This window comes from Budorcas taxicolor, chromosome 8 (assembly GCF_023091745.1).
Source record: "Budorcas taxicolor isolate Tak-1 chromosome 8, Takin1.1, whole genome shotgun sequence".
In the NCBI taxonomy this organism is placed as follows: domain Eukaryota; kingdom Metazoa; phylum Chordata; class Mammalia; order Artiodactyla; family Bovidae; genus Budorcas; species Budorcas taxicolor.
The window spans coordinates 56,358,802-56,373,932 of NC_068917.1; the positions used below are offsets into that span (position 1 = coordinate 56,358,802).

General features: G+C 36.1%; 1 protein-coding gene across 1 annotated transcript in view; it reads left to right on the forward strand.

Annotated features, from left to right (window-relative positions):
• VPS13A (vacuolar protein sorting 13 homolog A) overlaps nucleotides 1–15,131 on the forward strand; it is a 269,575-nt gene that overhangs the window by 195,927 nt on the left and 58,517 nt on the right. The window contains exons 49-53 of the mRNA XM_052644629.1: nucleotides 409–513; nucleotides 633–779; nucleotides 6,883–7,011; nucleotides 7,393–7,526; nucleotides 14,389–14,518. Of these exons, the coding sequence (XP_052500589.1) occupies nucleotides 409–513; nucleotides 633–779; nucleotides 6,883–7,011; nucleotides 7,393–7,526; nucleotides 14,389–14,518 (645 nt within the window). The remainder of the gene's footprint in view (nucleotides 1–408; nucleotides 514–632; nucleotides 780–6,882; nucleotides 7,012–7,392; nucleotides 7,527–14,388; nucleotides 14,519–15,131) is intronic.

Genomic DNA, 15,131 nt, shown 5'->3' on the forward strand with positions numbered 1-15,131 from the left:
GAAGTTTTTTTTTAAACTTTCATTCTTCTTTAGCTACTTTTCACTCCTTTTTGGTTTGTTTTGAAAAATAAAATATTATGAAACAGGTAGAAATAATATTTGTGAAATATTTGAGGTTAGAAAGATTGGAATTTAGTATTGGAAAAGTTTCAGTGCATTAATAATGTAACAGTAGTAGTAGTGTTGTTGGTCGCTCAGTCGTTTCCTACTCTTTGCGACCTCATGGACTGTGACCCGCCAGGGTCCTCTCTCCATGGGATTCTCCAGGCAAGAATACTGGAGTGGATTGCCATTCTCTTCTCTAGAATATAACATTAGTTTAGGCTAAAAAGCAAAAAAATATATCAACTTAGGTAGGAATTTTTAAAGGTACCTAAATACTAACATATTTGAAATATTTTTTTCTAGGTTCAGCTTATGGTAACTGATAGTGAATTGTCAGATCAATTTTCAATTGATACAGTTGGTAGTCATGGAGCTGTTAAATGTAAAGGCCCAAAAATGGAATATCAAGTGAGTTCATTCTATGCTCATCTGGAGACTTTTATTTAAGCTCTGTTAAGTAATTGATTTTTATAAGAATGTTATGATAATGAAATAGTTTTTGAAATGTTCCTTTTTTATCCCCATAGGTTGGTGTCACTATAGACCTTAGCAGTTTTAACATTACCAGAATTGTCACATTTACCCCCTTTTTTTTGATTAAAAACAAAAGCAAATATCATATATCAGTGGCTGAAGAGGGAAATGATAAATGGCTCTCTGTTGATTTGGAGCAGGTGGGTAAATGAATTTCAAAAAATCATTTTTGACTCTTTCGAATTTTATTTCTTCTTGAAGTTGGATACCTGAAATCACTGTGTAGTGTTTTATCTGTCCACCCCCACCTCCCAATTTTGTTTCAGTTCCATGAACATTTCGAGTATTTATTTGTACCAGAATAAACCAAATAAATGATTTATTTTAATTATTTAAGCTTGAGTATTGTCATCTAGGAATGCATTGCTTTGTAAAAGAGGTTGACACTAACTAGATGGGGTTAAATATAGCAGTAGAAGATGGGATAATGCAGCATCATTGCAGCAAATTGATGAAGGTAAATTGGTAAATTTATTCTCTTCAGGAAGATTTTAGAAATGCCTTTTTAGAGTAGATTGCTAACTACTTTAAAAAAACAGTAGTGTCTTAGGAATAAAGTTTTGATTCTGCTCTATCTGTAAGTTGTTAGGTGTGTGCCTGAAGTTAATAGAATATTTTACTTCTGAAGAAATTTTGTTCTAAGTATGTTATGATTATAAGAGAAGTATTTGCTATTTCTATTTTTTTATTTTTTTTAACTTTTTATTTTTACTTTATTTTACTTTATAATACTGTATTGGTTTTGCCATACATTGACATGAATCCACCACGGGTGTACATGCGATCCCAAACATGAACCCCCCTCCCACCTCCCTCCCCACAACATCCCTCCGGGTCATCTTTGAAGCTATCCTCTATAATCATTTATTATTCTTGAATTACATCCTTTAATTTATCATTTCCTTTTGAGCTGGTTGGCAGTAAATACCATCAGTTTCTGTTTATCCATCATCTTTCCTTTATGATAATTTTTCTTGATAATTCCTGTTTTTTGCAACATGTTGTAGCATTTACTATATTCTGGGTTCCATTTTTGTTGAGAATTCTGCTGTGATTCTGTCATTTCTTTGGAAGTTATCTTTTCCTCTCCTGCCTTCGTGGAGTTCTCTTTGTCTTTGTTCTGCAGTCTTACAGCTGTTTGTCTGCATGTGGGTTCTTTTTATATATCCTGCTTGAGATACTTTATTCCTAGGTCTATAGATTATTTCATACCTTATGTAAAATTTGCAGTGATAATGTTTTTAAATACTGCCATTCTTAAATACTCCTGTTTCTTTCTTCTGGATCTTTAATCAAATTTATTCTAGACCTTTATATTCTCTCTTCCATATATCTTACTATTTTTTTTTTACATTTTCTATCTGTATAACTCTTTCCTTTATTTTGGATAAATTCTGCCTATATAGTTTTCATAATTTACACTTTTAGTGTTTATATATCATACAGTGTGTGTGTATGTATGCTATTTGAACCTTCAACTGAGCTTTTTATTTGAATAGTTATATTTCTCATTTTTAGAAGTTGTATCTTTTTTCATGTTTACCTGTTCATTCATTTTTTTCAACAAATATTTATTGTGTACTCTTTACGTGCCATATTTTAACAAAACCACAAGTCCCTGTCCTGTATAGTTTACATTTCAATGGGAGCTTGGGGAACCATTAAATTGATAATGCCATAGTCAATTAGTAAAATACATCATATATTTAAAGGTGACAAGTCTAATAGAGAAAAAGGAAATAAGACAGGCTAAGAGGTATTTTGAGTTCTAATATGCAAGGAGTGGGGTGTAATTTTACATAATGTAGTCAAGGATGAGACTTGTTGAGGTCACATTTGAACAGATGTGGAAAAAATGTGCAGGGCTTCCCAGGTGGTGCAGTGGTAAAGAATCTGTCTGCCAATGCAGGAGACTTAAAGGATGCAGATTCGATCCCTGGGTTGGAAAGATCCCTTGGAGTAGGAAGTGGCAACCCACTCCAGTATTCTTGAGAGGAAAATTCCATGGACAGAGGAGTCTGGCAGGCTATAGGGACTCCCAAAGAGTCAGCCATGACTGAGCAAACACATACTGAAGAAAGTGTTAGAGGTACGCTTGTCAAGAGTGCAGCCGAGCTGGAAGCTCAGCTGCCAGGTACAGAAACAACTGATTCAGTTCAGTTCAGTTCAGTCACTCAGTTGTGTCCCGACTCTTTGCGACCCCATGAACCGCAGCACGCCAGTCCCCCCTGTCCATCAACAACTGCCGGAGTCTACCCAACCCATGTCCATCGAATCAATGATGCTATCCAGCCATCTCATCCTCTGTCATCCCCTTCTCCTCCTACCCTGTCTTTCCCAGAATCAGGGTCTTTTCAAATGAGTCAGGTCTTCGCATCAGGTACCCAAAGTATTGGAGTTTCAGCCTCAGCATCAGTCCTTCCAGTGAACACCCAGGACTGATCTCCTTTAGGATGGACTGGTTGGATCTGCTTGCAGTCCAAGGGACTCTCAAGAGTCTTCTCCAACACCACAGTTCAAAAGCATCAATTCTTCGGCGCTCTGCTTTCTTTATAGTCCAACACTCACATCCATACATGACCACTGGAAAAACCATAGCCTTGACTAGATGGACTTTTGTTGACAAAGTAATGTCTTTGCTTTTTAATATGCTGTCTAGGTCGGTCATAACTTTCCTTCCAAAGAGTAAGCGTCTTTTAATTTCATGGCTGCAATCACCATCTGCAGTGATTTTGGAGCAGAGAAAAATAAAGTCAGCCACCATTTCCACTGTTTCCCCATCTGTTTGCCACAAAGTGATGGGACCAGATGCCATGATCTTAGTTTTCGGAATGTTGAGCTTTAAGCTGATTAAGACAGGTCAAAGTAAAAGTGACAGTCAGGACTTTAATGACTTATTGCAGTAGTATAAGTAAGAGGCTAAAGTGAAGAACACACCAACTCCTTTTTTTCTCTTTTTCCTATGAAACAAACAGCAGTTGGTTAGGGTTGAGATGGATCAATGAGGGTAGTGTCATTGTCAGGGGAGCCCTGAACAAAAAGCTGGTACTGTTTTATGGATCTAGGGGATGTGAGAAAGCAAAGGAATGGGGCTAAGAGTGGAATAGTACTGAGTACCAAGTCAGAATAGAGAAAAAAATATTATCGTATCCCCCTCTTTCCTTAATAGAGATCTTGCAGAAGTTCCTGAGGAAGGCCACTGCCAAAAGCCCTGATAAAGAGGCCTGTGAATACAGGTGCCCATAGTAGGAATGCAGGTACTTGTAAGGGCATGACTAGAAATGGGGTTGAATTCTTGAGAATGAAGTGCACTGCATTCTGGCCATGCACCTAGTCTGGTGTGGGGAGGGCTGCTTTGCCCTGTGAAACCTGTCAAATAAAGATAAAGCCTTTATAATTGCCACTGGTATGACCTGAAAAGTTGCACATAGATTTTTAGCCAGGAGCTGGACCCCTCAGTTCATTTCAGTCAGTTAGTCATGTCCAATTCTGCGACCCCATGGACTACAGCACGCCAGGCTTCCCTGTCCATCACCAACTCCTGGAGCTTGCTCAAACTCATGTCCATCAAGTCAGTGATGCCATTCAACCATCTCATCCTCTGTTGTCCCCGTCCTCCTGCCTTCAGTCTTTTCCAGCATCTGGGTCTTTTCTAATGAGTCAGTTTTTCACATCAGGTGGCCAAAGTATTCGAGCTTCAGCTTCAGCATCAGTCCTTCCAATGAATATTCACGACTGATTTCCTTTAGGATGGACTAGTTTGATCTCCTTGGCAGTCCAAGGGACTCTCAAGGGTCTTCTCCAGCACCACAGTTCAAAAGCATCAATTCTTTGGTGCTCAGCTTTCTTTATAGTCCAACTCTCACATCCATACACGACTACTGGAAAAACCATAGTCTTGACTATGTGGACCTTTGTCGGCAAAGTAATGTCTCTGCCTTTTAATATGCTGTCTAGGTTTGTCTTAGCTTTTCTTCCAAGGAGCAAGTGTTTTTTAATTTCATGGCTGCAGTCACCATCTGCAGTGATTTTGGAGCCCAAGAAAATAAAGAAAATAAATTGCTGGACCCCTCAGCAATGTGGATATCTGGGGAAAGAGCAGTAAAGACAAAAGATTACCCAGGGTCAATAATCTAAAGTAAGAGAATATTTGGCATGGGGATAGCAAAAGAGGCCAGTATTATTGGAGAGGGAAAAGTAGAAGAGAACAAGACTTACCAATGATAAAAAGTAATTCTGTAGAACTTTGAGACCCATTACAAGGATTTTAACTTTTGCTCTGAGTGAAATGGAGAGGGCTGTTGGAGGGTTTGAACAGTGATTAAACACAGTAGGCTCTCAGCAAATATTTGTTGAATGAATATATGAATATTTTTGGCAAATGTTTCATGTGTCCTCATTTGAGTCCGTGGATTCTTAGTTTGTTGGATGTAGTGCATGTGTGCATGCTAAGGTGTTTGATTCAGTCATGTCCAACTCTTTGCAAACCTATGGACTGTAGCCTGCCAGGCTCCTCTGTATATGGGATTCTCCAGGCAAGAATACTGGAGTGGGTTGCCATGCCCTCCTCCAGGGGATCTTCCTGACCCAGGGATCCGACCTGTGTGTCTTACATCTACTGCCTTGGCAGGCAAGTTCTTTACCACTAGTACCACATAGAACTCTCCATATATCTAGATGCTAAGATTATAATTCCAGCTTTGTTTTACTGTATATATTTTTTAGGTATATCTTTTTCCATACTTTCATTTACAGTAGTTTTATGTCTTGATTTATATGTCAGTTGCAGATAAGATTATTAGCTCTTCTGTTTTTAAAAACCTAATCTATAGCATCTATCTTCTAATAGTTTCTGTTTACGGTAATTGCAATTATAAACACATAACAGGTTATTATTTTTTACTTTCTCTTTTGTCAATTTCAGCTTTTCTTAAGATAAATTTCTGTTCTAGTTTAAATTCTTCGCATTTTAATTTTGGCTTACAGTAGTCAACTTTAACATGCAATTTATGGTTATTAGCTATGTTGATAAACTTATATATGTATATAAAATTTTTTTTCCCACCATTAAAGACAAGTACTTTGGTACTTTCTCTAGTCTCAGGAGGTCGAGCAGGAAACTCTTTCAAAAGGTATAGCATATATTACTAAACATAAAACATACATTTTAAAGCCAAGTCTACCAGGAAGTAGCAAGGCTTGGGGGTGTTCAAAGAGCACATAATTTTTAGTTTTGTTAGTTCCTCCTGGGAAATATGCTTGGCTTAGTATTGTTACTGTTTTGAGTTTCCCAGGTAAGTTTCCCAGATGACTTTCCCAGATAAGTGTTGCAGGAAGCCCTGAGTGGGAACTTTCTCAGCCTCTTACAACCTTAACCATGTCCCATGTCTAGTTCCATTAATTACTTTTTATGACTGAATAAAACTGACTTTAACAAGCTAAGGCACTTGGCACTAACATCAAGGTTCTGCTACATTGCCCTCAGGTCATATGATGAGGATCTCATACATCTCATTGAATTATGTGGTTACCAGCCTGGTCAGAGCCTATCACACTAAGACTTGATTTACATAATAGTTTACAGACAAGGCTGGTTGACATTTCCTGTTCTTTTAGCTGTTTTGTTTCCAGCTCCTGTTGTTATCTTTGTAGGTGCGTTAACTCCTCCTATTCTGTTAGTTTGGCTTCCAGATCACTGATATCCAGGTTATTTCTTAAGATTTTGAGCCTGTTTTCTACTCTGAACTTTAAGACTTTAGATACTTCTCTTGGTTTTTGTTTTTGTTTTATCCTTATCTGACTTCCAAGACTCTGGATTTAGTATTTGTCCTGACTCAACATTTGTGTATACTTTGACTGTTGCTTAAATTACTGGTACCCACAGCCCAATTGTGATTTTTTCATAATAGAACATTCCCCTATTTTAAACTGATCACTTTGGCTCAGTTTACTTACTTTTCAGTCCGACTCTAGCTCTGGACCACATTAACATCTCTTCACAGCACTCTAATTATTTCAGCTCTTCAACTTACTACCCATTATTGTTTGTGTTCAAAGTGCCCACAAGTGGCGCCCCATCTCAAAATCAACAGTTTATAGCTAAGCAATACAGTAACCAAAGTAGTGTTGACAGAGGTTTATTTAAAACTATTTTAAGTCTACTCTGATGGGTTTATTAAAATGATAAAGGTCTTCATGGTGAAATCATTAAAAAAAAATAAGTATGTGTAATATGTGTTTTAGTGTGTCCCCTTTTGGCCTGAGGACGCTTCTAATAAACTTCTTATTCAAGTTGAAAGAAGTGAAAGCCCTCCCCAAAAGATACATTTTAATAAGGAAGAAAGTTGTATTTTACTGCGTCTAGACAATGAGGTAAGTGATTTTTGTGTGTATGTGATTAGAGAAGCTAATATATACTTACTCTTTTTAATAGTGATTTTTGTTTGTTTTACCAAAAATGAACAAACACTTCTCTTTGCAAAGGAAAAAAGATCTAAAAGGACACAAGAGACATAAACAATTTAATTGTTGCATAGGAAGTTATAGTGCCTGGAGTAAACCACATCTTGAATTTGACCCATCTATCTATGATAACTGAGAGTCATGGTTTTTTCTAAATCATAAAAACAAATGTATTAGCTATAGTTTTAAGAACAGTTTTATTATTAAGAATAGTTTTATTATTAAATGTTACTGGTTAATGTTCTTTGGAAATGATCACATTAGAGAATATTTTCTTTTCCTTTTTTCTAGCTTGGAGGTATTATAGCAGAAGTTAATTTGGCTGAGCATTCTACAGTTATTACATTTTCAGATTATCGTGATGGAGCCGCTACGTTTCTGTTAATAAATCACACCAAGAATGACATTGTTCAGTATAAGCAAAGGTAAGAGGATTATTACAGATACAGTATCCTCCGATTTTAGCAGAGTCTTAAGTGATAAAACTTTTTGATAATTTCATAAGAGTATGAAAACCAATAATGGCATTATGGCCATGTAAAACAATGTTCTTGTTAAAAAAAAATGTGTACTGAAATATATAGGTTTAAAACTGACTTGATATCTGTAATTTACTTTTTGAAAAGTTTTAATGTAATTGACATAAAACATGAATTTCAGTTGTCCAACCTAATGATTAAATGTTTGTATATATATTGTAAAATCATCACAGCTATAAGTCTAGTTAACATTCGTCACTGTATATCGAGAGGTTTTTTTTGCGTGTGTGTGATGAGAACTTTCAAGATTTACTCTCTTAGCAACTTTTGCATATAAAATAGAGTATTATTAACTATAGTCATCATGTTGTACCTCACATCCCCATGACTAATTTTAGAAATGTAAGTTAATACCTTTTGACCCCCTTTACTCATTTCATGTGTCCCTGCCCCTGCCTGTAGCTTCTACCAATCTATTCTCTATGTGTTTGGTTCTTTTGGTGGTTTTCTTTTTTTCTTGCTTTTTTAGATTTCACATTTAACTGAGATAATATGGTATTTGTCTTTCTCTCACTGGCTTATTTCACTTAGCATAATGCCATTAAAGTCCATCCATGTTGTTTCAGATGGCAAGATTTCCTTCTTTTCTATGGCTGAATGCTGTTTAATTCTATGTATATAGAATGAAATATTATATGTGTGTATACATATTTATATACATGCCCTTTTTTTTCATCCATTCATCAGTGGATGCTTAGGTTGTTTCCATGTCTTGGTGATTATATGTAATACTGCAGTAAGTACGCATATTTGTTTTGAATTAGTGTTTTCATTTCCTTTGAATAGATATCCAGTTGCTGGATCACATGTTCTGCTTTTAGTGTTTTGACAAGCCTCCATACTGTTTTCCGTAGTGGCTGCACCAGTTTACATTACCATTGACAATAAACAATACCTTTTTCCCCAAATCCTCACCAACATTTATTTTTTTCCTTATCTTTTTGATGATAACGATTCTAGTGTGGGATGATATCTCATTGTGGTTTTGATTTGCATTTCCTTGATGATTAGTGATATAATTTACTTTTAAATACTTCAAAAAAAAAAAAACTGAAGCAACTATGGCAAAAGCTTGATCAGTGCAGAATCTGGTGAGGAAATTGTCAGAGTCTATCATAAGCATTTTGTCTAGTTTTGAAATTTTTTTATTTTTAATGAACATAGTGTAAATATTGATTCTTCAGATTTTTTTTTTCAAACAGTAGATAACATTTTTCTTGCTGAGGCATATGGGAAAGTACCACTACGTTTTTAAGCTTTGCTAAAGACCATGTTTATATATTTATTTCAGGATTACTCATAACATCATTTGTTTCAGTATAATGTGATATCATATCCTCCTAGTACCACTACAGTTTACATAACCTTTTCCTCTATGGGTCCCAGGTTGTCTTGAATTTATTTTGTCTACTTTTTTAGTTTGTTTTCATGTCACTTACCAGTGGGCCCATGTTTATCAGTGCATTTCTGCTTTTTTTCCCCCTGCTAACTGTACAATTCTAATCATTGACTAAAATAAAATAGGCGTTGATTGAGTGAGAACCCCAGGTTGATCTAGCATATACCTGGAACTCCTCATTGCCCATCAGTTCTCTCATTTGTGGAATATGTTGAGAGAGAGGAGAGCCTGTTTTCTATGATTATCCATATTAAAAAAATAGTAAATTGTTTGATCAAAACTGGCTAAAGCAAATAGAAATGGCTTTCACTTATTTGCCCTTCAGTTCATTTACTTCAGCTACCCTTTCTCGAATTTTCACAAAGTTAAGACCTCCAGAAAATGATTTGAATGACTTATTTTCTCAATTCTCTCAAACATATTACATAACTGGTAACATTCTAAGATACATAGGAGCCAAGTTGATTCTTTATATACTGTGGATAATATAGGGCTGCTGCTGCTGTTGCTTCAGTCATGTCCAACTCTGTGCGACTCCATAGATGGCAGCCCACCAGCCTCCCCCATCCCTGGGATTCTCCAGGCAAGAACACTGGAGTGGGTTGCCATTTCCTTCTCCAATGCATGAAAGTAAAAAGTGAAAGTGAAGTCACTCAGTTGTGTCCGACTCTTAGCGACCTCATGGACTGCAGCCTAAGAGGCTCCTCGGTCCATGGGATTTTCCAAGCAAGAGTACTGGAGTGGGTTGCCTTGGCCTTCTCCGATAATATAGGGCATCATAGCTTAATTCTCTGACATCTGGTTGAGCCTGGCTAATGTTGAACAAGAGACTTTATTAGTCCTTTCTTTGGGCTTGACTTTGCACTCTTATTTATAGTCCATTTCAGATATGAAATGTTTAAAAATTTTACCTCCTGCATTGTTGCAATTATAAAAGTAAGGGATGTAAGAGAAACTAAAATGTGATCCTGTGTAGAAATTCTGAAACTGCAAAATTAGTCATAAAGGGCGTTTATAAAATTAACAATGTGCAAGAATGAACATGGGATTTAGATTTATAATTATTTAAAGAAGTGAAGTAAGGTTAAAGTTGCTCAGTCGTGTCTGACTCTTTGCAACCCCATCGACTATACAGTCCATGGAATTCTCCAGGCCAGAATACTGGAGTGGGTAGCTGTTCCCTTCTTCAGGGGATCTTCCCAACCGAGGGATTGAACCCAGATCTTCTGCATTGCAGGTGGATTCTTTACCAGCTGAGCCACAAGGGAAGCCCAGTTATTTGAAGAACTTCTTAAATCGAGAGCATGGAATTTTGGTTTAAAAGAGGATTGAATCCAGATCCCCAAATCTTTACTCCAGTGTAGCCTTCTATTGAGTTTCATGCTACCACCTTTTCCTAAATACTGTATTACATAAGAAGCTAACGTGACTCAAAGCTGACTTCATCTTTTGAACTGCAAAATCTCTTTGTCCTCTATATCCTTATCCCAGTAAATGACACTGTCATTCACCCTTGTGATTCTAGATTTCTCCTGCCTCACCATGCCATCCAGTTAAACTCTTATTTTTAAAAAAAAATTTTTCTCTTCTTGTCTACTCTCTTTTGTCTTTTCCGATAGCTACTCTCTCCAACATTTATTTCTTGAGTAGATTTTAAGTCTGATACTCTAGTCGTATCTCTACTAAATCCTCCAGAGGTAGGTTTCTAAAAATACTAAATAGGGGCATCCCAGGTGACTCAGTGGTAAAGAATCTGCCTGCCAGTGCAAGAGATGTGGATTCAATCCCTGGGTCCAGAATATCCCCTGGAGTAGGAAATTCCAACCCACTCCAGTATTCTTGCTTAGAAAATTCCATGGACAGACTGGGGGGCTGCAGTCCATAGGGTTGCAAAGAGTCAGACATGACTGCGTGAATGAACTCATGCACATGCGCGCACGCACACACACAAAATAAATACCAAAAGAATGAAATTTTAAAAAATAAATGAAAACACTAATGTAATCATGTCTCTGTCTTGTTTAAAGTTCTTTAGTGATTTTCCATTCTTTTAAAATGTTTGTATACTACTCTTCTAAACGTTTCTCTTTCTGTTGTCTCTTACCCTGACCTTAAGTCCAAGTGAAGTGTTTGTTTCCTGAATGCTCTGGGCTCTTCCATGTGTTATTACCATTCCAGTTGCTCCTTTCTGCTAGAAAAGCTTCATTTCCACGCAGTCCTTTCCATCACCTCCTTAGTCTGTATACCCAGTTTTCCACTGCATCTTTGCACACATATATTAAAGCGTTTGTCACATTGTATTGTCATTTTCTTGTGAAGTTACTACTTGTACATAGTTAATATTCTGAGGATTCTGGTTGCTTTTTATTTTCTTTGAATTCCCTGAGGTCAATTTGAGGTTAATTTTTTCATAAAGAATGTTCTGCAGTGAATGAAATAGACTTAAAGCATTTGTAAATATATTCAACCTAATTTATCTGAACAACACTGTTACATTTGCTATTGTTTCATAGAAAAGTAAGGAATATAGAACTTTTGTTTCCTCTGCCTTCCCTTCCCTTGGCTTTTTTGTTGTTGTTAGTGTGATTTTTGTTACTGTTGTTGTTGAATCTCTCAGTCATGTCCGACTCTTTGCGACCCCATGGACTGACTGTAGCATGCCAGGCTTCCTTGTCCTTCACTATATCCCAGAGTTTACTCAAACTTACATCCATTGAGTCGATGATGCCATCCAGCCATCCCATCTTCTGTCACTCCCTTTTCCTCCTTCCCTCAGTCTTTCCCAGCATTAGGGTCTTTTCCTATGAGTCAGCTCTTCGCAGCAGGTGGCCAAAGTATTGGAGCTTCAGTTTCAGCATCAGTCCTTCCAATGAATATTCAGGGTTGATTTCTTTTAGGATTGACTGGTTTGCTCTCCTTGCTGTCCAAGGGACTCTCAAGAGTCTTCTCTGACACTGCAGTTCAAAAGCATCAGTTCTTCAGGGCTCAGCCTTCTTTATGGTCCAACTCTCACATCCATACCTGACTACCAGAAAAACCATATCTTTCACTATATGAACCTTTGTCAGCAAAATGATATCTGCTTTTTAATACTCTGTCCTACATATAAAAATAGTATCACTAGATGTCCGTTTATTTTTTTTATATTCTGTAGAAAAACTGTGAAAAGCATAATCTTTGATACCAAAAATGTTGACATTTTGATTCAGTTCTTTTTTTTACTGTTGTTCTCCGTTTATATTTCTGAATCTCTTGTTTTTAACAGCTATTGCAAGCATGTAAATTTGCTTCAGAAACACAATTTTAAATGAATGCATGATATTCCATCATTTAGGTGCACTATAATTAAATGTTCCTCTATTGTTGAGAATTTGTTTCTATTTTATATGTTAAAAATCTCTTTTAGTAAAAATTTTTATCCTGTTTGTAACCCTTTTAAAGACTAATTATGATTCCTTGCCATACTTTTTTGTCATATAGATTATTTTCTTCTAATGATGATTTGGAAAATATAATTTCATTTCTCTTGCATATGGTTACTTTTTGTGTTCTTGAAGATTTTAATGCATTTAAAATTTTGAGAGTGAAACAGTATCCACTAATTTTCCATGAAAAATATAGAGTACTTTTTCATTTCCTTCAATTTCTCTTTCCAAATTCAGTTTCCTATGAATATAATTTGGGATTTTTGAGCCAGAGTAATATATGGTTAATTTTTCAAAACTATGTTATTGAAGATATTTGGATTGATTTATAATTGGATTTCCCTGGTAGCTCAGCTGGTAAAGAATCCATCTGCAATTAGGAAACCCTAGTTCGATTCCTGGGTCAGGAAGATATGCTGGAGAAGGGATAGGCTACCCACTCCAGTATTCTTGGATTTCCCTGGTGGCTCAGCTGGTTAAGATTCTGCCTGCAGTGCAGAAGACCTGTGTTTGATCCCTGGATTGGGACTATCCCCTGGAGATGGGAAAGACTACCTACTCCAGTATTCTCCATGGATTCTATAGTCCATGGGGTCGCAAAGAATTGGATACGACTGAGCAACTTTCACAATATTAACGAGTTAATTTATTTGACTGGTTTAGTTTAATGTTTTTGTACCACAGTTCTTAAAATTTTATTTTGACTCCTCTCTAGCTTGGTTGAAAAAAGTAAGGGTGTGTGGTAATATGTTATGCTATTGCTTATTTCAAAATGTCTTACTTTTGGAAATTAACAATTTGCCATACAATTTTAAGTCATAACTCTTGCCTCAAATTTGTGTAGGCATTGCTGCATTGTTTTCTGGCATTCAGTATTACAGAACAGAGTGAAAAAGTCTAATTTTTATTTCTCAGGGTAACTGTGATTTCCCTAGATCAGATTTAGGGATAGGCAGATTTCCCTCTATTTTCTTAAAATTTGACATTTTCCAAAGTCCTACATTCTGTGTTGGATGATATTGTTTCCATTCATTTAGGCTGATACCCAATGACGTCTAATCTGCAGAGTCAGCTTTTTCAGCTTAGAAAAGTTATATTGTATTATTTTTTTGGTTTGTAACTTCTCCATTTTCTTTTGGTGAATTGTTTTGTGAGTTGGTTGAGTTTCTTAGATTTATATCCTGTGTCTCATGGTTTTTAAAAATAATTGAACTGAATTTTGACACAGTAAAATTGATTCTTAGGAAAGTATTACCAGTTAAATTCTCTTAGATTTGGTACAGATAAGGTAAAGTAATTGAAATAATTTTCTTTCATAATTAATTAGTATTTAAAGTTGACAGAGTAGTTTCAGAAACCTGGAGAAATTTTTTAAATTAATTGTTGACAGTGTGAGGTCTTTGTTGCTTTGTGCAGTCTTTCACCAGTTGCAGCAAGCTTGAGCTACTCTTCCTTGAAGTGCTTCGGCTTCTCATTGTGGTGGCTTCCCTTCTTGTGGAGCATAGGCTCTAGGCTTCACAGTCCTTGTGGTGCGAGGACCCAGTAGTTGTGGTTCCCCAGCTCCAGAGCACAGGCTCAGTAGTCATACCTCATGGAGTTAGCTGCTCTGTGGCATCTGGGATCTTCCCAGACAGGGATCCATGTCTCCTGCATTGGCAGGTGGATTCTTTACCTCTGAGCCACCAGGGAAACCCAACCTGAGATATTTACCTCCTAACTAGGGCAAACATTTCCCTTGAAATATTCTCATTATTTTCTCAGAAAACCACTTTTTTGTTGTATAAGAAAAATTTCAGTCTACTTTACTCAGAACTATCATAGCTCTTAATTAATGGACTCAGAATTAATGAAGTATTATTTTAGATTCTTAATATATTTGTATACTTGCACTTAATTTACTGTATTTTTTTCCTATTTATGTCAGTTCCCTCAGTGAAATAGAAGATTCCCTCCCTCCTGGAAAAGCAGTATTTTATACATGGGCTGATCCAGTGGGCTCTAGAAAGCTGAAGTGGGAATGTGGAAAAAGCCACGGTGAAGTAACACAAAAGGATGTATGTACTGGGTTATTATGGTGTTCTTAGCAGCATTTTTTTTTTTTCAGCCTTACTAGTTTTGAGGCCTTTTTGTGTTTACACTTCTTAAACTCTGCTGAAGATTTTTAAAGCAATATTCAAGCTTTAACTTAACCAAAAATGTTTAAAACTGGAAGCAGTCTTATTTTTTCTACTTTCTTATTTGCTTCTATTATATTATAAAGGGTAAACTTAGATACTTTCAGCATTCAATTTATAAACAGATACAAATATATTATTGCATTAAAGGTCATCTAAGTCAGTGTTGCTTCTGTGAAGGACATTTAGGAATCTGGTAGCATATGGATTTATCTCTGATTGGCAGACTGTTGTTTTTTATAATAAAGTTAGGTATAAACATTCTCCAGTAACATATTAAATGACTTTCAGAAATTGTTTTATTAAAGTTTGATTGTCTTTCAAAATTTATCTTCATTTGTTCCCTATTCCAGTGTCTTTTTTCTTGCCACTAGTTATTTTTTCTTGTCAAATGAGTAAATGAATGAGTACTGAAAGTTTATTAATTTTTATGTCCTTTGTTTTTTATCTTTTGAGATGATTATATGCTTTTGGGGCTTTGTCTTACTTGATT